Source organism: Equus quagga, chromosome 7 (genome assembly GCF_021613505.1).
Source record: "Equus quagga isolate Etosha38 chromosome 7, UCLA_HA_Equagga_1.0, whole genome shotgun sequence".
NCBI lineage: Eukaryota > Metazoa > Chordata > Mammalia > Perissodactyla > Equidae > Equus > Equus quagga.
In genome coordinates this window covers 78,259,889-78,286,552 of record NC_060273.1, presented here as the reverse complement: position 1 = coordinate 78,286,552, position 26,664 = coordinate 78,259,889, and the positions used below count along the sequence as shown (strand labels likewise).

At 39.8% G+C, this 26,664-nt stretch overlaps 1 protein-coding gene across 3 annotated transcripts in view; it reads left to right on the top strand.

Moving 5' to 3' along the window:
- The first annotated feature begins 16,414 nt into the window (after positions 1 to 16,414).
- Positions 16,415 to 26,664, top strand: part of ANKHD1 (ankyrin repeat and KH domain containing 1) — a 115,247-nt gene continuing 104,997 nt past the window's right edge. For all 3 annotated transcript variants that reach the window (XM_046667151.1, XM_046667152.1, XM_046667150.1), the window contains exon 1: positions 16,415 to 16,860. In XM_046667151.1, the coding sequence (XP_046523107.1) occupies positions 16,570 to 16,860 (291 nt within the window). In that variant the 5' untranslated portion in view covers positions 16,415 to 16,569. The remainder of the gene's footprint in view (positions 16,861 to 26,664) is intronic.

Here is a 26,664-nt window from a genome sequence, read left to right as displayed (position 1 = left end):
AGCATCCTGAGGAGGGTTACCTGCTTGACCGCAAAGCTAGTAAATGGCATAGAGGGGACTCAAGTCATAGTGAAATGTCTTACCCCTAAATTCTCCATCCTAGTGACTATATCCCTAATGAATCAGCAATAGCCTAAGGAAGGACAGAGCTCAGGCCAGGGGAAGGGATGGATGGTAGGAGAGGGAAAGGAAGAGGGGTAGGTGGATGAGGAGGTAGAGGCGGAGGCATATGGTAAAATGGTAGTTGTCGCTATGTTGGTTTACAATTTTTTCTCTTTCAGCTTGATTTCTTTCCATGTTGCCCTATTCTAATTAACCATGTGGTGCTGTGGTCTAGCATAATTGTTGGTTCTTAAAGGTCACTGAAAAGTTCAGGCCATTTTAAGAAATGGGCCAGAGCAGGAGGAAGGGAATACTAGTATTGCTGCTTCAGGTGATGTCCTTGGATCCTCTTGGTTCCTGCTACTGAGCCTGGGTGGACCAGCTGTGGGCCCTGACAGCTTGTCCTTGCCATCTAACTTCAGGGTTTCTAAATAAACTCCTTGGGGCCGGCCCAGTGGCACAGTGATTAAGTACGGCACATTCCGCTTCGGTGGCCTGGGGTTTGCTATTTGGGATCCTGGGTGCGGACATGGCACCACTTGGCAAGCCATGCTGTGGTAGGCGTCCCACATATAAAGTGGAGGAAGATGGGCACGGATGTTAGCTCAGGGCCAGTCTTCCTCAGCAAAAAGAGGAGGATTGCCAGCAGATGTTACCTCAGGGCTAATCTTCCTCAAAAAATAAACTCTTTAATGGCTGAGAAGTTTCCTCACTCTTACCTGCCCTTTCCTAGTCTCTTTACCCCCAAGTCTTGCCTGGAGATAGAGGGGGGAGGCAGAGGGTAAGGAATGCCTTTTCCCTTTCATAGATTCACACCAGAGACACCCAGAGCACAGTTCAGACTCTTGCTCCCAAGCTTTGACTACTGGGCTAAAGATGAGAGTTGGCTGAGGGGGAAAAGACTGAAAATCTGGCAGAATCTCCATAGGTCATCTCCTCCATTCTTCTGCCTCCATTGAAACTGCTATCTAGTAGTGCAGCAGTTCTGAAAATTTCTGGTCTCAGAACCCCTTTACAATCATAAAAATTATTAAAGACCCGAAGAGCTCTTGTTTATGTATGTGGGCTTTATCTATTGATATTAACTATATCTGAAATTAAAACTAAGGAATTCATTTCATAAATGTGAACATCAGTAACATATTTCTATAAAAAACATTTTTCTGGGGCCGGCCGTGGCCAAGTGGTTAAGTTCGTGCGCTCTGCTTCAGTGGCCCAGGGTTTTGCCGGTTTGGATCCTGGGCGCGGACATGGCACTGCTCATCAAGCCATGCTGAGATGGCATCCCCCATGCCACAACTAGAAGGACCACAACTAAAAATACACAACTATGTACCAGGGGGCTTTGGGGATAAAAAGGAAAAATAAAATCTTTAAAAACACAAAACATTTTTCAAAACAAAAAAATTTAATGAGAAGAGTGGCATCTTTAATGTCATGCTTAATAAAAGACAGATGGGGGGCCACCCTGGTGGTGTAGTGGTTAAGTTCGTGCACTCAGTTTCAGCGGCCTGGGGTTCACAGGTTCAGATCCTGGGTGTGGACATACACACCGCTCAAGTCATGCTGTGGCTGCCTCCAACATACAAAATAGAGGAAGGCTGGCACAAACGTTAGTTCAGCAACGATCTTCCTCAAGCAAAAAGAAGACGATTGGCAACAGCAGTTAGCTCAGGGCTGCTCTTTCTCACCAAAAAAAAAAAAAAAAAAAAAAAGACAGATGGATTCTCATATCTGCTTTTACATTCAGTCAATTGCAACTTTGATTGAAGAATATGAAGAAAATCTGGACTCACACAGATAAGTAGCTGGAAAAGGGAGGAATATTTTAATGGCTTTTTCAGATAATTGTGAGTATTGCCTTTAATACCACACCAAAATTCAACAACCATTTGTTTTGTAAAGGTTGAAACCATAACTATAAACTTTTCTGTTACGTTGGTCTATCTTGTACTTTGGAGGGATCTGTTACTCAGGCATGATTTTGTAACATCATGCAGTGCTCATTTGGGCAATACTGGTTCACTGAGTTATGCAGCTTTTGCAAATATTGACACATTTTATTATATAATATTGAAAAACCCCATATTTGTTAACATCATCCTGTACCATCAGAAAAGTCTTTAAGTTTTGGGAAACTGTCAACCAATGGAAGTGGATACAATTTTCCAAAGTCCTTGTTTTTGCTCCAAAGCTTGAATTTTATAATTGGAAACAAATACTGTCAGCTGTTTTCCTTCAAGTGGCAGGCTCCAGAAAATGTCTGCCAAATACCCAAGTCCAAATTACCAAAATTTTTCTGTCAGTCTTCAAGTAAAACTGGTGTTCCATGAAAAAGTGGTTAGTTCAGCTTACAAGTGGAATAGTTGCACAAGTGTTTTTCGTCGAGACAGTGTACTTGACACAGTCAATGTATAGCAGAGGAGCTCTAAGCATACTTCCCATTTCCTCACCTACAATATTTAAAATACATGTACTCAAGGGTTGAGTTTAAATGAAATTAATTTTTAATGCTTCATTAAGGACATTCTCAAAAAATTAGCTTTTTTTTCCCCTTTTGAGTGCTCAGTGGGGAAGACTATATCAACTACTAGGACAGTTTGATACAATTGCCTTGAATTGTGCTAAAGTACCAGCAATTTTTACCTACCATTGCTTTTATACTGTCAATGCAGAAGTCAACACAGTGAAAAGTATTATCTTAGAATTATAATGAAAACAGTTTTGACTTCATGGACTCCCTGAAAAGGCTGTGGGGCCTCTAGGAGTCTATCGAAAATATTTTGAGAACTCTGGCAATATATGTATGTGTGTGTATGTTGAAGTATATGTAAAATATTTCTCCTCTAAGTTCACATTTTTCTGAGTTAAATGTAATTCCCAAGATTTGACCTAAAAAAGTGCGTTCCAAATTTTAATTAATTTGCTTTTTCCTCCCTATTTTATGGCTTTGTTTTGTTTTGTTTTGTTTTGTTTTGTTTTTGAGGAAGATTAGCCCTGAGCTAACATCTGCTGCCAATCCTCCTCTTTTTGCTGAGGAAGACTGGCCCTGAGCTAACATCCATGCCCATCTTCCTCTACTTTATATGTGGGATGCCTGCCACAGCATGGCTTGACAAGCATTGTGTAGGTCCACACCCGGGATCAAAACTGGCAAACCCCAGGCCACCGAAGCAGAATGTGAGAATTTAACCTCTGCGCCACTGGGCTGGCCCTCCCGATTTTAATTTATTGGATAAGCAACATTATGACAATGATAAAGATTAAAAAAAATCATCTATCAACTCTCTAACATGTAGTTTTAAGAGAATAATTGGGGTGCTTTTGGAAATAGTTCTTTTATTACAAAACTGTTACAATGCTTGTTGTAAACAAATTCAAACAATGTGTACAAATAAAATGTTTACTCAAAATGAGAAATAATTGCTTTTTTTTTACTCAGCAGTGTACCACGAACATTCTACTTACAGATTTTATTCATTGTTTTTAACAAGTGTATAGTAGGTCATTTTATAGCTGTACCACAATTTATTTAACCATTTCCTTATTGATAAACAAGCAAGGTTTCAGTGAATATCCTTGACACATCTTTTTGAGCTCATATGTGAGTGTCCCTGTGCCACTCTTTCCCCAGAATTGGAAGTAGATTTGCCAAGTCAAAGGGTATGCGCATTTAATTTTTTTTTTTTTCGCTGAGGAAGATTTTCCCTGAGCTAACACACCCATGCCAATCTTCCTCTATTTTTTTTAGTATGTGGGCTGCCAGCACAGCACGGCTGCTAACAGAGCAGTGTAGGTCCGTGCCTGGGAACCGAACCCTGGCTGCTGAAGTAGAGCATGCTGAACTTAACCACTACGCCACTGGGGCCAGTCCTGAATTTAAAAATTTGAAGCCACCTCCAAACTGATTTCCCTAAAAGTTGTATCAATTTACTGTCCTGCTAATGGTATATCAGAGAGCAACAGGGAAGATGTAAGAGTAAATGTTGGACTTGAGATGACCAGGCTCTGTATAGTGGTCTCACCAGTGCTCTTGAGGGTTTTTATTTATTTATTTATTTATTTATTTTTTTATTGAGTTAATGATAGGTTACAATCTTGTGAAATTTCAGTTGTACATTAATGTTTGTCAGTCATGTTGTAGGTGCACCACTTCACCCTTTGTGCCCAACCCCCACCCTACCTTTCCCCTGGTATCCACTAAACTGTTCTTAGTCCATAATTTTAAATTTCTTGAGGGTTTTTAAATACTTCCAAGTCCTTTGGTCACTCTCCAGGAATCCTAATATTCATCAAAAATCCCTGGTACACAGAACAGTATTGCCACTTTCCTTGGACTCTCTATTACGGCTCAATCTTGGTTAAAAACCCTGCCAGCTTATGAGCAGAGGCCCTAGGACAGTCTAAGGCTTTAACCAAACCCCAGAGGCCACTGACAGTCTTGCCCATTTCCCAGACATTTGTCCTACATAAATCTTGTAATCGTGAAGCACTCCTCTTCAACTGACAAACCTTTGCATCTACTAGATCTCTGTTGTAGAAGTCCAACCCTGGCTGTTTTTTCCTTCCTTGTCACTAATAGTGCCAATGCCAGGGTTTAAGAGGGCCCTCTGAGTGAAAAGTTTCAGGGTAGAGTCCTGACCACAATTCTTCTTATAGCTTCTGTGACTTGTACCAGACTCATGTCTCAACTAGACTCTCTTTAGGTAACCTTTTGGGGCCACAGGAGACACCATGCCACTTCCTTGAGGAATAACATCTGGGAGGTGGCACTGTTACCTGCCCTGCAGGTGAACGCCATGCTGCGTCTCCTGATTTATAGGCCTGCCTTGATGAGCAAGGGGTGTGGTAAACTTAGTTAAGTTCAAACACTCCACAAGAGTCTCCAAGATCAGCCTTCAGAGTGACTCAGTTCTCACTTACAAGCCAAAGTTGTTCACAGATTTGGAATCCTGGGCTTGCTGTCTCCTCACATTGGTAAGGAATGATGTACTTCTGATTCTTGTAAGAAACATCAGAGGGATGGATGGGGTCATGTAGGTCACCTCAGAGATTTTCCTGGGAGACAATGACCCTAATGCCCAGTCCTCCAGATCTTCCTTTATTAAAGAGGTGTGAAGACTAGAGGACTTCTCAAGGGTCTTTCTGATTCAAAATACTGATTCATTCCATGCCAGACCACCACGACTTGGAAGATAGGTTGATTCTTGCTGTGGGGGTTACTATCTAAGTGTTCTCTCAACAGGAAAGTGCTCAGACCATAAGATTCCAAACTTTCGCCAGTCCTGGGATCTTTTTAAGTCTGTGGCACAGTGCCATGGTACCAGGCAAGGAGAGCTTCTAGAGAAGGTGGGTGTGGCTGCCCAAGTTTCAGGATATAAGAGGACACAAGAAACAGGACATTTGGAGTAGTCAGCCTCAGGTTCCCCAAGTGTGGAATAGGAGAGGTGGGGTTTTCATTGTGATGCACATGGTAAGGTTCTGGGTTTCTCCAAAGGATCTATTGATTGTAGCTCTTAGAACCCCATTCTTGTCAAAGAGCTTATACACCTGTGGACCAGGGCATCTGGACTGAACCCCTAAACACTTGCTGGTACTTATTCTTCAGTATGATTCTTGGCCTTCCCTTTTAATTAGTACTGAGGGGTGAAGGGAAGCTCATAGAATTGCTGCTAGTGCTCATATTTTCAGTATGTATCTTTCAGTGGAGGCAATATGCAAAATATATTCACCAGGACTCCTCTGGGGGAAAAGTGGCTTAATCTTCACTGCTAACCACATGACTTTTCTGCAGAGATGTTTCCTTTTGTGAAAAGCAAAGGTACAACTTGACATCTTTAAAAAATTTGTTTCCAGTTACAGTAAAGCTATTTATCTATGTTTCTGTTCAGTATATTTCTCTTGAGGGTCTCTGGCTGACTTACCACATTCTATATAGGCTAGGTTCTTCCCATTGCTGTCTGACACCAAACACACAGGGTGAACCCATCATCTTCTTCACCCAAAAAAGAACTGTTCCTGCTTAATTTTTCTAACACTGCCAAGAAATATCCCATTTGATCAGTCCCCTGATTTTACACCTATAGTGATTATTTTATTACAACTTTCATTAAATTTTTTCTGATCACTAGAGTAATACATTACTTATAGAAAAATTGAAAACATAAGTAAAATAAACCATCCGTTATCCCACCATCCGTAGATAATCTCTCTCTGTCTAGTGTCTATCATTTTGATGTTTAGGAATATTCTATTCATTTTAGTGTATTGAGTATATTATTTAGCTTTTGTTTTATAATTTCATTTTTTATTGAATATAATGTGAACTTCATTTTTAATGACTACAGAATCAAACTGTATACCACAACTGAGTTAACCAATACAACCAAGGTTGTATTGATTTTTTTGCTATGTGATATTTTTGTGCCCATGTCTGATTAACTCTTAAAGATAAACTTCTACAAGTCCAGAGGAATAAGCATTTTAAAAAATAAACTTTTAGAGGGCTGACCTGGTGGCATAGTGCTTAAGTCCACGTGCTCTGATTCGGCAACTCAGGGTTTGCGGGTTTGGATCCTAGGCGTGGACCTACACACTGCTTATCAGGCCATGCTGTGGTGGTGTCCCACATACAAAATAGAGGAAGATAGGCACAGATGTTAGCTCAGGGACAATGTTCTTCAAGAAAAAAAAAAAGAGGAAGATTGGTAACAGATGTTAGCTCAAGGCCAATCCTCCTCACCAAATAAATAAATAAATAAATAAATAAATACACTTTTATAAGAGAGTAGATCTTAGGGGCCAGGCCGGTGGTGCAGCGGTTAATGGTGCACATTCTGCTTTGGCGATTCGGATCCTGGGCGTGGACATGGCACCACTTGGCAAGCCATGCTGTGGTAGGTGTCCCACATATAAAGTAGAGGAAGATAGGCATGGATGTTAGCTCAGGGCCAATCTTCCTCAACAAAAAGAGGAGGATTGGCAGCAGATATTAGCTCAGGGCTAATCTTCCTAAAAAAAAAAAAAAGTGGATCTTAAATTAAACTATGTGAGGTGATATACTGACTAAACTAATTGTGGTAATAGTTTTGCAATATATAGATATATCAAATTATTGTTATACATCTTAAACTAATACAATCTTATATGTCAATTATATCTCAATAAAAATGGAAAAAATAAAAACATATTTTTAACTTTAGAATAGATTTAGATTTAAAGTTGCAAAGATAGTACAGAGTTCCCACATAGCCCATATCCAGTTTTCTCTATTACTAACATCTTATATTAAGTATGGTACATTTTTCACAATTAATGAACCAACATTGATACATTATTATTAGCTAATTGATACATTATTATTAACTAAGATCCATATGTTATTCAGATTTCCTTCCTGTTTACCTCATGCCCTTTTTCTGTTCCGTGATCCCATCTAGGACACCACATTACATTTAGTCATTATGTCTCCTTAGGCTCCTCTTGACTGTGACAGTTTCTCAGACTTTTCTTACCCATAATATTAAGGGTACATGCCATCAACATGACTTATCATTGTTGATGTTAATCTTGAATACTTGGCTGAGGCACTGTTTGCCAGGTTTCTCCACCGTAAAGTTACTCTTCCCCCTCCCCTTTCTATACTGTACTCTTTGGAAGGATGTCACTATGCACAGCCCACCCTTAAGAACAGGAGAGTTCATGCCTTGCCTCTTTGAGGGGAAAGTATCTATGTAAATTTAGAATTCTTCTGCATGGAAGACTTATCTTTTCTCCCCATTTATTTATTTATACCCATATGGACTCATGGATATTTATTTTATACTTTATGGGTTATAATCCAATAGTATTTACTTTACTTAGTTGCTCAAATTGTTCCAGCTTTGGCCATTGGGAGCTCTTTCAGTTAGCTCCTGTCTCTTTGAGGTACCCTCATTATTTTGTGTGTGTGTGTGTATGTTTAGTACTTTCTTAACTTTCTTTCACTATAAGATGTGCCAGGCTCATCTTGTATATTTCCTGCCCCAGCCCTAGAATCAGCTATTTCTCCAAGGAGCCATGGTTCCTTTTATTGGAGAATGTTATTAAAAACCAAGATCTAGGTGCAAGGTTTGCATGTGGCTACTGGAGTGTCATTTGTAGGTCCTTTCAGCTGACAGTGCAAGGAAAAATATGTGTGTATACTAATTTGTATATACACATACCTGTACATATTTCTACATCTATCCACTTTTAACTATATTAAACTAAATAGGAGTTCATACTGATGTCTCCAACTCTAATCCATTACCATATGGATCATTCTAGCCTCTTCCTCTTGCTTATTTGTAATCTCCCACTCCAACAGTAAGAAACTCTGCCCCCACCATCTGCCATCTATTTACATAAGTGTTCAATTTCAGTACACATACATAGTGGCTTCAGAACTATTATTGCATATCCTCATGGGAAACAACTTTATCAACTAGAGTACAGCACTTATGGGCTATTCCTTTTGCCTTTAATCTTAGAGCCACCACTCATATCCAAAGTTATGTAGGTCAGTACCTTTTTCCTTCACTCCCTTCAGTGAGGTTGTTTTGCACATTTATAATACAAGTGGATTCTTTTGTCATAGGCTGCATTCCATTCTGAGATCCCCTGACCTACTAAATGATTAAAAAGATTTTTTTCATACATTAATTTCACTCTTTGTACTGTAAAGTTCTATGGATTTTGGCAAATGCATTGTGTCATGTATCCACTATTACAGTATCATACAAAATACGGTATCATACACCCTGAAATGTTACCACCCTGAAAAATCTCCATGCTTCACCTATTCAACCCTTCTCCCATCTAACCCCTGGCAGGCATTGATCTGTTTACTATCTCCATAGTTTTGTGTTTTCTAGAATGTGATATAAACAGAACCATACAGTATGTAGCCTTTTGAGACTGGCTTCTTTCTTGCAAGGCTGATAGCTCATTTCTTTTTATTACTGAATAGTAGTCCATTGTATTGCTTTAATGCAGCTTGTTTATCCATTTGCTTATTGAAGGACATCTTGGTTGCTTCCAGGTTTTGGTGATTATGAATAAAGCTGCAATAAACATTCACATGCATGATTTTACATGGATATAAGTTTTCAAATCACTGAGTAATCACCTAGGAGTGCAAGTATGGGTTGTATGGTAAGACTATGTTTAGCTTTGTAAGAAACTTCCAAACTCTCTTGCAAAGTACCTGTACCATTTTGTATTCTCGCTAGCAATGAGCGAGAGTTCCTGTTGCTTTGCATACTCACTGGCAATTGATATTGTCAATTATTTGGATTTTAGCCATTCTAATAGGTGGAAATAAAAATTTAAAGAAAGGATCTTGATACATAATGCCACATTTCTCTTCAGAAAGTGTGTATCAATTTCTCTGGAATAACTTTTGTTCCTCTACTCCCTTGTTCCCTACATTTAATCAGGCACCAAGTCATCTTGATTTTTTATCTTGCTGATAGTTTCTTTTTCTCCCATCCTGACAGTCACTTCCCTGATCCAGACCTTCCACCTGGACTAAGAGCAACAGCAAGACTGCTTGCTTCCTAGACTCCAGTATCTCCTTGTTCCAACCCAACTCACACAATTCAGCCAAAACAACAACAACAACAACAAAAATTGTAATCTTCCTTTAACAATTTTTGCTTGGTAACTTTGTTTTCCAAGAACTATGGTGGATGACCTATTGAACCAAATTTAAAGTTCTCAAACCAGTATTCAACATTTCTTTTTTATTTAAGATTGGCACCTGAGTTAACATCTGTTGCCAATCTTTTTTTGCCTCCTGCTTTTTCTCCCCAAATCCCCCAGTACATAGTTGAATATATTTTTTAGTTGTGGGTCCTTCTAGTTGTGGCATGTGGGACACCGCCTCAGCATGGCCTGATGAGTGGTGCCATGTCCGCGCCCAGGATCTGAACTAGCGAAACCCTGGGCTGCCGAAGCAGAGCGCATGAATTTAACCACTCGGCCACAGGGCCGGCTCCTCATTTCTTTAACCAAATTTCTCTTAATCTCCTTTCTGATTTCCCTATACTGACCAAGTTAGTCTTTTTACCATCCTGACACACCATTTGAAGACTTTCAATTCTTTGTCATCTTTTCTATACTCCTTTCCATTTGGAATGCTTTTCCTCTTCTATTTCCCTCAGTCAATGTCCCAGCTCAAAATGATCATAATCAAGGCTTTTTCCTAAATAAACTCACTCCATTTTGATTTCTCTTTTACTTCCTATCTACTGAATATTGTAAAATAGTTTGTCTTGAATTTGTCTTTCTGTTGTTTGACTGTTCTCTACTATCCTATTATTTATTTATTTATTTATTTTTGAAACATCTTTATTATGAGTTTTATTTTGTTTTTCTTTGGAGGAAAATTAGCCCTGAGCCAACATCTGCCACCGATCTTCCTCTTTTTGCTGAGGAAGACTGGCCCTGAGCTAACATGCGGGCCCATCTTCCTCTACTTTTTATATGTGGGACGCCTGTCACAGCATGGCTTGCCAAGTGGTGCCATGTCCACACCCAGTATCCAAACCAGTGAACTCCAGGCCACCGAAGCAGAATGTGTGAACTTAACTGCTGTGCCACCGGGCCGGTCCCTATTTATTTATCTTTTTGAGGAAGATTAGCCCTGAGCTAACATCTGCTGCCAATCCTCTTTTCGCTGAGGAAGACTGGCCCTGAGCTCACATCCGTGACCATCTTCCTTTACTTTATATATTGGATGCCTGCCCCAGCATGGCTTGACAAGCGGTGCATAGGTCCGCACCCCAGATCAGAACCAGCGAAGCCTGAACCACCAAAGCGGAACGTGTGAACTTAACCGCTTCACCACCAGGCTGGCCCCTCTATTATTCTATATGTATTTTATCTACCTAATCATCAGTCAATAAGTATATCTCAGTGTAACTGAAAGGAAGTACATTAAATCTTCTACTTCTTTTACGTTTTTTCTAAAGCACTTGGCACAGTGCCATGCACACAGCAGGAACTGAATAAAGGTTGGTTGAATTTACAGATGAAAAAATTGCAAAACTTATTTGAAAAGATATTTTATTTACTTTTTTATTACACAAAAGGAATATGTTCATTGCGGGAAAACTAAAAAAGAAAAACCTAGAAGATACAAATATTCAAAAAAGAAAAAGAATGTTATAAATCTCTATACAATTCCATTACCCAGAGATCATTACTATTAACATCTCGGTTTTACATGTAATCTACCATACTTTGTCTATGTATGCATTGCATGTGATTTGAAGTGATGACTATGTTTTGTGATTATGAAACCCCTCAAGTTATGTACCTTTAAAATGTACCTCTAAAGGTTAAATGGACATATAAAATTTGTAGGTCTAAGAGCGCAGTATCACACACAGAAGTCTAGCAGTCACCTGAAGTATACTAGTCACCTGAAGGAGACTTGATATTTCTGCTTCCTAGCTCAGAGACCCTCCCACCAAATCCTACTACCTCTCAGTAACCCTAATGCATATTCTCCGTGATATGCTGTCCTTTATCTAACAATTCAAGGATTAAGGAATTCTGACAGAGTCCCAAGGAAGAAGGTGGATATTAATTGTTCTACCTTTTCTCCTTTGTTGAGAAGCTCAGTGATTCCACCACAAGAGATAGTTATATACTCACTAGTTTTAGAAGTTTGAAAAAAAACTATTGCTGGCACTATGGGTATATAATCAAATGGTGCAAGATTATTTACTGGCCTCATTCTTGTTGGACAGGCAGCAAGGATGAAACTTCTAGCGGGCAAGCAGGCATTTTTTGTGTAAATGTATTTTTTGCCCCTTTTCAGATAGGGTAGGCTCAGTAACAGAATAAACTCTAGGAAACTTTCTCAATAATTTGGTGTAATTTTCTTAGGCTGTGTGGTGGGGTTATCCAGCTGCAGGTTTAGCTCCTTATTTTCTAAAACATGCTCACTTCCTAGATGTTGCTAGACATCTTGCAGGAGTATTCAACTATAGCTCAGATAAGTAGTCTTCAGTCTAGTCGCAATTTTATGACTTTTCAGTTAAACTAATATGTGTCCAGTGCTTCCGAGAGGATAGAGAGTAGGTCAGAAAGTTAGACATCTGTAGCACTGTTAACCAAAAAAAAGAAAACAGAAAAAAGGAAACAATCTAAACGTTTAACATTATAGAACTGGATAAATCATGGTACACTTGGTCAAAAGAATACCAAGAAGTAGTAAACTAGAATGACAGAGCTCTTTATATACTGACATGGAATATCTCTAGAATAAATTAGGTGAAAAAAGCAAGCTGTAGAAGTGCATATAGTATGCTGCCATTTGTATTAGAAAGGAAAAAAAAATTGACATGCATGACATTGCTTAGATATGTATAAAAATCTCTAGAAGGATATTTAAAAACCTACTAACATGGTTTGCTTATGAGAGTGGATCTGAGTGTTTGGTGGGCAAAGTAAAAGGACTCCTTTCTTTGTATTTTTAAAATTCTTTTTGAGGGAGCCAGCCCTGTGGTCCAGTGGTTAAGTTCTTGAGCTCCACTTCGGCGGCCCAGGGTTTAGCCATGCTGAGGCGGCATCCCACATGCCACAACTAGAAGTACCCACAACTAAAAATATACAACTATGCACTGGGGGGCTTTGGGAGAAAAAGGAAAAATAAAATCTTCAAAAATAAATAAATAAAATGAAATTATTTTTGAAATTTGAACCATGTGAATATATTAATTATTCAGATTTTTTAATGTGTAATTACATGGTCTAAGAAACTAACAATACAGTTGGAGGAATCAGGAGATAAGTTTTAAAGTAAATGTTTCCGACTGTTATAAAAGAAGAACATCTCAGATTTGGTAGTAGTCAGGAATAACTCCACCTGGAGTGCTAATTAGCAGGTTTATAAGGAGATAATGGTTGGAGTATTACATTCATTTACCTGACTGATGAAGTTCCTCTTCCTTTGAGGGTACCATGGAATCTATGTGATATAGTGGGAAGAGCATGGGTTTTGAGATCAGGCAGAAATAAATTCAAATCCTAGCCTTTCCATATATTGGCCTTATGAGCTTGGGTAAGTAATTTAACCTTTCTGGAGTTTCCATTTCCTCATCTATAAAATGGGTGAAATCTTGACAGGGTTATTATAAAGGTTAACTGACCTAACATCTAAGGGCAACAAATTTGTTGGTTTACTTAACCTTCTTTCTTTATATAGATGGGCTGAACTGAGATGGACTGACACGTAGAAATTAAATGTCCTGAGAAAATGCAGGTTGCACATGGAAGAACTACCTGTGGCTAAAGTCCCTGTATCCACAATTTAGTTTGTCAATCTCATATTTCTTATGAAAAATGAAGCCTTTTATTACCTCAGAAGTTTTAAAAGTCCTTGGGCTACACAGTTTCTCCTTTTCCCTTTTCCTTCCTTGTCTGAAAGATGGTCAAAAGGAAGAGAGTGCTTTGAAACACATTATAATTACAGCCTAATAAATATTCCCACTGGTTTTCTGTGGGAAAACATTTATTCTAATGCTCATTTCTAACAAATATACTTTTAAGAGGGATTTTATCCTCTACTACATATTCAGCATGTGAAAAATCAGTGTATTACTTTTCTGTTAGTAGTAAATACCATCTTAAGATACACATATCAAAATCAAGGTTACCGACTAAATCACATTAATACTTATTGATATTTTATATTGAATAAATTGAGTGTGGTTTTATGTATTCACTAGATAGCAGTCTCCAAAATCTAGGAAACTGGGAGTTCCTAACTCCCATACTGACTGTCAAACTACTGACAACAAGTGTCTTAGGTACAGGTCCAGATGAAACAAAGATTATTGCTCAATCATATTTTCCTGGCTATACTCAAGGTTGGTTGCTAGGTATTGAGTACTTTTCATACGCCCAGAGAGTATTTTTCTCTCTCAAATATACTGGGTAAAGTGTATACACTCAGATTTCCTTTCTCTCTTTCCTTGAGATTCATTACATTTGTTTAAAGAATTTAATGAGTTTGTTCAGGGAATTGCATCAGAAATTATTTTTGTATTAGTAGTAGGAATGACAAGTAGTTCCTTTGTAATGTTGCACCAGTCAATACCTGTTTTTGCCTAAGGATGTATCCATACCAATTCTGGATAATCCAGCTTTGAAGTGGGTTGGGCATTGCTGGGTTTCTTTGTTGGTGCTATTAGATTGGGTTGTGACCTAGTCACACATGCCTTGAAAACTTAAAAAGCACTGAGGATATGGGCTAATTAAGTTCCACAAATTCTAACTAAAACCAACGTATGTGGCATTTACATCAAAATACTTTTCTAGAAAAGGTACAAGACTCCCCCCCCCACCACCATTTTCTACAACTTATTACCTGGAAAGAACATTTACCTAACATGTTCTACTTATAGAAAACATTGTCCTCTTTTGCATGTGAAATGCCAAAATAAGCAATTACCAACGCAAAGAAATGTTCACAATCTTCAAAATGTTCTTTAAATAAATGTTCGGCAGAATCAATTTTTAAAGTCGTTTAAGAAATCATTATATTCTTTATAGATTTTTCAGATTCCAGTTCAAGAGAGGTGAAATATTAAATACTGCGCAATAGAGATAAACAAGCCTTTTGTCAAAGTTGCAAGAGAGGAGACAATGCCAAATCTTTTGCTTTTAGTCAACCTCTGTTGGCTAAAAATCATATGGGACATTCGTTGGGTCAAAGGACATTTGCCATGCAAATTTCACCAAACGCCTTTCTTGTGATCTTTGGTCACAGGATTACTTGGAGGGTGAGCCTTTTTTAATCCTTCCGTATCGACAAAGGAGATAGAGAGATACAGAGATAACAGAGGTAGAGAGAGACCCTTAGAGGAGGGAAGACCCCCTTAGCTGGCCTTGTTTTGCATCATAGAGATCTGACAAGAATTAGTTTGGCTGCGGGACGCAGGGGCAGGTGGAGGACACCTGAAGGAAGAGTAACTAACAAAAATGAGTCTTTACATCTGGCACTTTGCTAAACGCCTTATGCTATTACAATTTATTCACAACAACAATCCAGTGAGGGAGCTACTAATATCACCCCCATTTTACAGATGAACGAGCTGAAAGTCAGAGACTAAACAACAAACGCCCGGAGGTCACATAGCAAATAAGTGGCAGCACCAGAACTCAAAACTGCTCCAGTTTTAACCACTCTTAACCACCGCGTCAAGCCCTGTGGTCCGACGGCCCCGCGCTGTTCGCGGGCTTCCCCTCTTCCTTCGTGGGACAGTTCCCAGTACTGAGGCATGGCGCTGTCCAGCCCTCAGGCCCGCCGCCTTCCACAAACAAGAGAACGCGGCCCCGCGGGGTGATCCCGCCCGCAGGTTGTAGATCTGCCGCACCCAGTCACGTCCGGGCACGCAGGCGGGCGGAATCGCCTCCGGACGGCCATCCCTAGCAGCCCCCTAGGTCCCCTCAGCTCTGCGCGCTGGGCTCTGCTCCGAAAGGCGCGAGGCACGCAACAGGGGCAGCCCTGCCCCCTCGCCTCTCTCAGCCCCCACTCCCGCCCAGAGAGCCAGAGGCAGATAGGTTAGGCACCCTCACCTGTCCCAGAGGTGGCGCCCGCTCTAGTGACTGACGCTTCACTCCTCCAACCAGGGACTGGCAGGAAGGTGGAGCCTATCTGAGACTGATTGCTTCTTTCCTCCAATCCCCGTGCAGCAACTCTCCAGTTGTAGTCTCCGCGCCTGGCGGAGAGCGACAGGTGGGAGCCGTGTTACCTCCGCGCCTTTGGCATACTTGACGTATATGCCTCCCCAAGCGCAGGGTGAATTCTACTCAATCTCACCAATTCTTGCGGGTCATCAGCTCAGCCGTCATTTTAATCAGAAGTGGAAATTCCCCAACCCTTTCCCGTCACCTCAGACGGGGGCGGGATAAATGGTATTCTTACCGGCCAATCGTACCGCGCGACGTCCTGTGACAAAGTGACCGACACTTAATGGCGCCAATGAAGTCTCCCATTGTCAGGGGTCGCTATGACTGACCACAATGCCAACTAATCCACTTTAAGGTCGTGACGCGACAGTCTGAGAGCTTGACCAATAGACGTAGAAAAAGACCGGAAGTTGGCGCGTGGGGAGTAGGAGGCGGGTGTTCACAACCGCCTAGGCCTGCGCGGGTCAACGCAGCTTGGGGGCCGCGAGCCAGCGAGCGGCGCGTGACGAAGAGCCTGAGCGACGGGTCACCTTGTCCAATGATCTGCAGCCGCTGGGGAGCTGCAGCCAGTGGCGAGTGTCGGGGGCGGGAGGCAGCAGGTTAGGCAGTGAGAAGTTAGTGGCGCTGCTGGGACGGGGGGAAGGAGACGCTTCTTCCTCCTGCTGCTCCTCTCGTTCCCGGGATCAGCGGCGGCGGTGGCCGCGAGTGACTCGGCAGCGTCTCCGGCTCCGCGTGCGAACCATGCTGACCGACGGCGGAGGCGGCGGCACCTCCTTTGAGGAGGACCTGGACTCGGTGGCTCCGCGATCCGCCCCAGCCGGGGCCTTGGAGCCGCCTCCGCCGGGAGGGGTCGGGCTGGGGATCCGCACCGTGAGACTCTTTGGGGAGGCCGGGCCCGCGCCGGGAGTCGGTGGCGGCGGCAGCGGTGCGGGCGGAGGGGACGCGGCGCTGGATTTCAAGTTGGCGGCTGCTGTGCTGAGGACCGGGGGTGGCGGTGGTGCCTCTGGCAGCGATGAAGACGAGGTGTCCGAGGTACGGCTCTAGGACCCCCACCTCCCACAGAGCATGAGGCATGCATTCTCTTTGGGCCGGCACAGGGCCCGGGCCACGCTCCCACTGCCCGGGCGGAGTCGTTCTCTGACAGCGATCGGCTTCATGGCGGCAGTGGCAGCGGTGCGGGCCTAGTGCGCCCTCGGCTTGCTCTTCGGCCCGCAGCTCGAGCCGGACTGGTTCCCGTCACCACCCGTAGACCCACAATGGGGAGTCCTTTGGTCTCTGAGCTTCGCGCGGGAACAAGGACTCCTCAGACTACCTCCCGCCCACCCCGCTTTGGAGATGGGGGCGGGGGGGGGGGCGGGGTCTTGCCAGCGTCCCTGCCCTTGGTACTGAGAGCGCGAGCGAGATGGGGAGAGGGAGAGGGAGAGACTGAGACAGAGACAGAGCTAGTCCCCAAAGAGCATTTCCACTGTATGCCTCTCCCCCAAATTGAGGGGTTGGGCGTTTATTTGCCTTATGCCTTACCTGTGTGTTTAAGATGGGTTCTTAATTCCCTTCTTTAGTTTGAGACAGGTGAGTATTAAGGAGCTCTCTGCTTTTACCCTGAAAAATCACGTGAGTTTTGCACTTGGGACCTTTTGTGAAGTTAGACAGGAAAAGGAAGTTCCAGGGCATCTTTGAGCTTCAGAATGGCTGGATAGCTGAACTCTGGAGATTTTTAGACTTGGGGAAGGTGAGGCACCCTAAGGACACTTTTTGCGGTGACGGAAGTTAGTTATCAGGTTTTTCATTTATTTTAACTCTTATGTGTATACTGGGCACTTTTAGGTCTGAGCAACCTAGGATGGTAGGCATCATCTTTTGGGCTTCAGAGAAAAAGGAGATACTTTATATATGTACTTTTTTCTCTTGACTCTGGCTTGGATATGGTACTGTCCTGTGATGACTCTTGTTCTAAGTACTTAGAGTATTCTATTTTGGTTCTAGGGTACCTTGTTCATCTCCTATAACCAATCATTTTAACCTCCGATCTTGGTGCTAAAGTACAGGAATTTCTCTCTATATAGCTATCCTGGCTGTTGTATTTGAGAGAAATAGGAATCTGTATTTGTGAGTTGCAGAATACACTTAGTACACTGTCTTACCATTCTGTGTCTGCACAGGGGTTCCTTTAGATTTAAAACCTTAGTACATTCTGACCCCAAAGTTTTGCTTTGGAAAAAACAGTGTGTTGGTTGTAAGGGAGCTGGTCCCTTGAATGTATCTTTGAGTTTCACTATAAGAGAAATAACTTCTAAGCCAAGATGGAAAAGGATTTTATTTGAGTAGCCAGTTATGAGGAGAGTCTCTGGAGCACCCCCACTCTTGGTCTTGTGGAAAGCTTGCTTTTATCCTTTCAATGAAAATTGATGAGAGATGACCCTACAACATGTGTACTTTTTACCTAGGAAATAAAGTGGGAACGTGTTTAGACTGTAAAGATTAGAGTCTGTTTTTCTTTGAAACTTGTAAGAGAGTTTGAAAAGGTTTGCTTTGGTTTAAATGTGATGGAAAGATGATGTCCTTGATTTTCTGGACCATTTTTACATAATCGTCCTAAGTGAGATGATCATTCATTTGCTTTTATATAAGAATTCTTAAATTTCTTCAGACGTAGAGTGCTAACGAGCCTCCAGAGTCATAAATCTCTAACCCTTGGGGTCATGTGTTATATCTGGGAAATGAACTTTTGGAGTAACCAGTTCTGTGAGGCTTGTTCACATACACACACACACACACACACACACACACAGACACTGTATTTCACTTGGAGTCCACATACTATGTAGTTAAAGTGATGAGCAGAATCCAAACCTTATATGTGTATTTTTATATTTATTATAGAAGTAATTTATTCGTGATTCCTACACCCATTTAGTTTTCTGTGACTAAAAAGAGTTTAGGTATTAGGTGTATAAGTAGACCTTATTTTTGGAATGGAAGTTTCTAGGATACCCAGAGACTTTAGCCTAGTCTAAGATGATGCTCAGTATGTATATAGATTCTTTCTTAACCTGTGGAGAAAGAAAATTTTGTTTTTATGTTCTCTTTCTCCCATATCACATAGAGAAGAAATTCCTGGAGTATCAAGGCTCTGCTATATAGTATATGTGCCTTTGTGAGTGAACTGACCTATTTTGCCCATGCACATTTCTTGCCTTTTTTCTCTCTGACAAGATGAACTGTCTTCTCCCACATTATTGCCTTTGAATTTACAGTGTGAAGAGACCATAAATAATATTCGTCAAAAATCACATACTCAACTGGCATTTGATGAATATTACTAAAATCTGTATTTTCATCTTTCATAGATCTTTTACAACCAAGTATTTAGAATCTAGATATCCAGAGAGACATGGGTTGGTTTATGGTTTGAGCGTGAAGTTTGTCTTGTTTCTTAAAGAGGGTGGGACTAAGTGAGAAATGAGTAAAACATGTGGAGGCGTAGTGTATTTGCTCTACAATTAGTTGAAATTCTATATATTTGGTGTACAGAGGTGTAGATACTCTAAGGACCTCTTTTCTATTCATTATCAGAGCCAGTAGCAGAGAAAAAACAAGCTGCTTTCCCTTGCTGGCTAAGTCAAAGACCTTTTATTTGAAGACGGGACTTGGGTGTTTTAAAAAAAATTTTATATTAGAATTGTGCTAGCTTAAGGAATGCCACCATTTGGGCTCTTTGGTTCTTGTTGTTTTAAACTTTGGGGTAAATATCTGTTTTGTATTTCTTCAGGCATACTGAGCATGTTCCTTAGCCATCCAAGGCCTTGAGTAGAAGTCAGAACTTGCGTTGGATTCTATTGAAATGTATGCATTGTTCACATTGGAGGTCAGGTTAAAAATTCTTTAAAGACCCATTTTTAAATGTTAATTTTAGATTTGTAGTCGTTTTTTTTTTAAGTTAAAAGAAAAAATTCCTAAAGAAAGGACTTTAGTGAGGTTTAAGGCTTAAATTTTCTGTCATAAGAATGTATACATATCCTGCATGTATAGATGTGTGACATCCTCCTATAAAAGTAATATAGTCTCATGGTGAAAAACTCAACAGTATAGATAGGAGATATAAGGTGAAAAGTAAAAGTCCTCCTTGTCACCCCTACTGACCCTTTAAATCCTGCTCTTCAGAGGTAATCAATATTAAAATTTTTCTGTCATTTAATTTTCCTGGCCTGTATAACCCTATGTATGTGTGCATACATGTTAATATACACACACTTTAAAGACAGATATCCAGTTAGCATAGCTTTATATAATACTAATGTTTTTTTCTTATCTTGAGGCAGTTGCCGTATTTACAATTAGGTAAAAGCGCACAGACATTGTATACAGCAATTTATGGCAAATTATAACAAAAGCTTTGTAGGGAATTTTTTTTTTCCCTGAAAATTATGTTTAGAGTCTAAAGCACAGGCCATACAGAAGTTCCATTATGATTTTCTCTGGTAGGAAAGGAGATGGATCATTTCCTTTAGAGTTACTTGTGATTTATAATCTAGAGTGAGGTTTCTTAAGAGCAACATATTGACGTTTTGGGCAGATAATTCTTTGTTATAAGGGGCTCTCCTATGCATTAGCAGCCTCCCTGGCCTTTACCCACTAGAGGCCAGTAAAACCCACCCAGTTGTGACAGACAAAAGTGTCTCCAGACATTGCCAAATGTCTCCTGGGGGCAAAATCACCCCTGGTTGAGAACCACTGGTCTAGAGGCCACTCTTATCGTCAGGGATGGCAATTTTGTCGTGAATACTATGTATTCAAACTTCAGGTAAACAAGGTGAGTCACTGCTTTTAATAGCATCTCAGGGCTTACACTCATAAACTGAACAAGAGAGAAATTGAAAGACAGGCACTGAAAGGTTTAATGCTATAAATTTTCTATGGTAAACTTATCATTTTTTGGAACTTTTCACTTAAAATGCTGTATTGTTTTTGAAAAATTCATTTATTGTCCATGAAAATGAATTTCTAAAAAACCTTTATGGGGTCTTTGTTCAAGATAGAAAGGACTTTATTCTATAAGTTATTCTCAGTAGTGATAATATAGGAAATATAACTTTGTATTCTAGAGAGCAAATTTTGGAGGCATTGGGAATGTTTATTAAAGGAAAAGTTACAGGTTATTAACTGTAACAATTTGTTGTATTGCATGAGTATCAACCTTGCACAAGTTTCATTCTGTAAAGCATTAAGACTTTACATATAAAATGATATGTTGTTGAGTATGGTTATGTGAATGGTGGATCAAAACAGAGTTCATTAGGTATGGGTGAAGGAAAACCTTTTTGTGAAACTTGAAGTATGTAAGGGTTTTCTTTTGGTTATTATTTATTTCATTTCGGTAGATGATTACATTCAAATACAGTGAAAAGTCTTGATCTTGCCTCTGCTCCCAACTACCCTACCCTCTACACTTCTAATGTCTTATATATTCTTTCAGAATTTCTTTATGGAAATACAAATATGTATTTTTATTTTCCCCATTGTTACACAAAAGATAACATACTGTTCATGTGAGATTTTTAAATGGTAAATTTGAGAAGGATTTAGACTTTTATCTAATGAAAGTGATAAAACTTGTTAAGAATGAAGCTTTGGAGCTGAGTTTAAGCACATTCCTTTCTGAGCTTATTTGATAGAGTGATGATGTACTGGATGACCTCTGAAAATCAATTCTGACCCTCTGATTCAATGATAGGTAAGATAAATAAAATACGTTGCTTTAAAGAAAGCAAAGCAGTTTTTAGAAAGTATTAGTCTTGAGGTGGCAAGTAAAAAGAAAAGAAATGAGGCGTCTACCAATTTTTTTTTTGTCAAATTTACTTTCCTACAGAACCAGAGTTGTAAGAAATAAAATTAGTTCTTTTTTTTTCTCACTATAAATGAACTGTTTCAATATATCTATCTTCTTGGACCTTATTATTTACAATTTTCCTCTCCTGTTGCTTGTGTATAAAGTCATAGAATCTTGGTGATAATCCTATTTCATCTCATTTTTAGGTAACTGCTACCATTTATTGAATGCTTATTATATGCCAGTACCGTACTAGATACTTTCGTTATTTTATTTAATCGTTTCAACACCTCTTTGAGGTAGGTATTATCTACATTTTTATAGATGAATAAATGCAGGCTCAGAGGAATGATGAATCCAAAAAACAAAAAACAAAAAAATGTTACACAGCTAGTAAGTGGTAAAGCTAGGTTTTAAATCCAGTACTGAATCTAGAACCTATGCTACTATTTTGCTTCTTTAGATTAAGAAATAGGCAAAGTTTTTGGTTACCAAATGCTGTTTCTCCAATAAATTACTTGCTTAGTCCCTATTGAAGTTTTCATATATCTAAAGTGAAATGAGAAAAGTAAGGAAAAAGTAATGAATTTCTCATAAAGATATTTTTTTCCACTTTTTTCTGTTTTGAGATTATGCCCTTCCTACTGTTATGAAATGAATTTTTAAAATGTTCGTATTTGACAAAATATCAAATTGAAAACGTCATGTCAGGATGCTGGCTAAAGCCTCAAACGTCTAGGAACCAGTGAGCTAGGTGACTTGCCTAGGATCACACAGCTAATTTGTGGTAGAAAATAGGTCATCTGACTCCCATTCTAGTTACCTTACCTGCTAGATTGTCCTGCTGACTGTGTCTCTTCTGATGCATTGTACCAATGAATTTAATTAGTTGCTTAACCAATGTCTATCTCAGACTAGCATATAATCCATAGTTGACCTTGTTGCAAGTTTTATATTATTTAATCAAATTGGTGATTACTGTGTAGATCAATATATTAAGAAGGCACTCAAAGGTGTACCATTAAGTATAGGGTCTCTGTTCTAAGGTAATTTTATAATTGAACTTACTTGAAAAGTTCAGGCCTTGTCATTATTCATTTTAAAAGAATTAAGAAATATTAAAACCACTGGTATTGAAAGGCATATAGAAACTTTGCACTTTTGCCAATATGGGAAACAGTTGGTTTTGTGATATTGTTATACTCTAATTAATTTGCAGAAATTAAAATCTGTGTGCTATTCTATTGGTAGTTACTGACACTAGTTGGTTCCTGTGAATGAAGATCATTTGCCTTAGGATGATTGACTGGTTTACCTTTCTCCTGGCCAACTTTACCTAAACCAGGAAGAAAGTAAAGTTGTATATAAGGCTCTTTTTTATTTGCTAGCAACTGTTTGTCAAAGAGCATATTTTGCTTTTTCCACTATACACACTTCCGTTCTCATAAAGATTTTATCTTAATGCATGTTTTCAGTAGTGGAAAGGTTGTTTTTATAAAAAGTAGATATCCCGCTGTATCCTAGTGGCTTGATTCACCTGCATTTGCATCCAATTTTGAAAAGCAAAAGGCAAGTGTATCCCCAGGGATCAGCCCTAAGAACCAAAGAATTGAACGGGAGGACAGTTTATTATGTTGTGAAGGTAAGTTTAACAGTTTGTAATGAGGACAGTTAGATTGAAAACAAGTTTTTTTTTCATTGTGGTAAAGTATACATAAAATTTACCATTTTAAGTATTTTTTGTTTTTTAAAAAGTTGTTTTAAAATATATATAACATAAAATCTACCATTTTAACCATTTTAAAGTGTACAGTTTAGTGGCATTAAATACATTCACACTGTTAGGCCGCCATCACAACCAGCCATCTCCGGAAGTTTTTCATCTTCCCAAACTGAAACTCTGTGCCCATTAAGTAGTAATACCCCATCCTCCCTTCCCTAGCCCTATCAACAACAATTTTACTTTCTTTCTCTATGAATTTGATGACGCTAGGTACATCAAAATAGTGGAGTCATAAGGTATTTCTCTTTTTGTGTGACTGGCTTATTTCACTTAGCATAATGTCTTTAGGATTCATCCATGTTGTAGCATGTGTCAGAATTTCATTCTTTGTAAAGACTAAATACTATTCCATTGTATGTATATACCACATTTTGCTTATCTATTTGTCTGTTGATGGACCCTTGGATTGATTGCTTCTACCTTTTGGATATTGTGAATATGCTGCTATGAACACAGGTGTACAAATGTCTGTTGGAGTCCCTGCTTTCAGTTCTTTTGGGTGTATACCCAGGAGTGGGATTGCCAGATCATATGGTAATTTTATTTTTAATTTTTTGAGGAACCACCGTGCTTATCGTTTTGCATAGAAACTATACCATTTTAGATTCCCACTGACAATGCACCAACAATGTTCCATTTTATCCACATTCTAGCCAATACTTGTTATTTTGTGGTTTTTTTTTTTTTTTAAAGATTCTATTTTTTCCTTTTTCTCCCCAAAGCCCCCCAGTACATAGTTGTATATTTCTTGTTGTGGGTTCCTCTAGTTGTGGTATGTGGGACGCTGCCTCAGCGTGGTTTGATGAGCAGTGCCATGTCCGCGCCCAGGATTCGAACCAACGAAACACTGGGCCGCCTGCAGCGGAGCGCGCGAACTTAACCACTCGGCCACGGGGCCAGCCCCTTTTGTGGTTTGTTTTTGATAACAGCCATCCTAATGGATGTGCAGTGGTATCTCGTTGTGGTTTTGATTTGTATCTCACTAATGATTAGTGATGTTGAACATCTTTTCTTGTGTTTATTGGCCATTGTATATTTTCTTTGGAGCAATGTCTATTCAGATCTTTTGCTCATTTTTAATTGGGTAGTTTTTTCGTTGTTTAATTGTAGGAGTTCTTTGTATATTCTGGATATTAATTCCTTATCAGGTACCTAATTTGCACATATTTTCTCCCATTCCATCGTTTGCCTTTTCACCCTGTTGATAGTGTCTTTCCATGCTTAAGAGTTTTTAATTTTGATGAAGTCCAGTTTATTTTTTGTTGTTGTCTGTGGTTTGGTGTCATATCCATGAAGTCATTGCCAAATCCAGTGTAATGAGGATTTTCTCCAGTGTTTTCTTCTAAGGATTTTATAGTTTTAGCTCATACATTTAGGTCTTTGATCCATTTTTAAATTTCATTTTGTTTTATTGAGGTCATATTGGTTTATCACATTGTGTAATTTCAAGTGTACATTATTATATATGTTTCTATATAGACTGCATTATGCTCACCACCAATAGTCTAGTTTTTATCCATCACCATACATATATGTCCCTTTACCCCCTTTGCCCACCCCCCCCATCCCCTTCCTTTCTGGTAACCACTAATCTGTTCTCTTTATCCATGTGTTTATCTTCCGCATATGAGAGAAATCATATGGTGTTTGTCTTTCTCTGGCTTATTTTGCTTAACGTAATACCCTAAGGTCCATCCATGTTGTTGCAAATGGCACAATTTTGTCTTTTTTGATGGCTGAGTAGTATTCCATTGTATATAAATACACCACATCTTTACCTGTTCATCAGTTGATGGGCACCTGGGTTGCTTCTGTGTCTTGGCTGTTGTGCGTAATGCTACAATGAACATAGGGGTGCATAGATGTCTTTGTATTGTTGATTTTGTGTTCTTTGGATAAATACCCAGTAGTGGGATAGCTAGATCCTATGGTATTTCTGTTTCTAATTATTTGAGAAATCTCCATACTGTTTTCCATAATGGCTGTACCAGTTTGCATTCCCGCCAGCAGTGTATGAGGGTTCCCTTTTCTCCACATCCTCTCTAACACTTAGTATTTCTCGTCTTTTTTTTTTTCCTGCTTTTTCTCCCCAAATCCCTCCAGTACATAGTTGCATATTTTAGTTGTGGGTCCTTCTAGTTGTGGCATGTGGGATGCCACCTCAGTGTGGTCTGATGAGTGGTGCCATGTCCGCACCCAGGATCCGAACTGGCAAAACCCTGGGCCACCAAAGCGTGCAAACTTAACCACTCAGCCACAGGGCTGACCCCTATTTCTTCTCTTGTTAATTATAGCCATTCTGGTGGGTGTGAGGTGATGTCTCATTGTATTTTTGATTTGCATTTCCCTAATAATTAGTGACATTGAACATCTTTTCCTGTGCCTGTGGGCCATCTGTATATCTTCTTTGGAAAAATGTCTGTTCATATCCTCTGTCCATTTTTTGATCGGGTTGTTTGTCTTTTTGTCATTGAGTTGTATGAGTTCTTTATCTATTTTGGAAATTAGCCGCTTGTCAGATATATGATTTGTAAATATTTTCTCCCAGTTGATAGGTTGTCTTTTTGTTTTGTTCATGATTTCCTTTGCTTTGCAGAAGCTTTTTAGTCTGATATAGTCCCATTTGTTTATTTTTTCTTGTTTCCCTTGCCCGAGTAGAGATGGTATTTGAAAAGATGCTGCTAAGACTGATGTCAAAGTGTGTACTGCCTATATTTTCTTCTAGTTTTGTGTGTGTGTGTGTGTGTGTGTGTGTGAGGAAGATTGGCCCTGAGCTAACATCTGTTGCCAATCTTCCTCTTTTTTTGCTTGAGGAAGATCATCACTGAGGTAACGTCTGTGCCCATCTTCCTCTACTTTATGTGGGATGCCACCATGGCATGGCTTGATGAGCAGTGCTAGGTCTGTGCTTGGGATCTGAACCTGGGAACCCTGGGCTGCCAGAGTGGAGTGCGCGAAATTAACCACTATGCCACCAGGCTGGCCCCTCTTCTAGGAGTTTTATGGTTTCAGGTCTTACATTCAAGTCTTTGATCCATTTTGAGTTAATTTTTTTTTTTTTTTTTATTATTATTATTTTTTTTTTTTTATTAATGTTATGATGGATTACAAGCTTGTGAAATTTCAGTTGTACATTTTTGTTAGTCATGTTGTGGGTACCCCTCTTCCCCCTCCGTACCCTCCCCCCACCCCCCCCTTTTCCCTGGTAACCCCCGATCGGATCTCC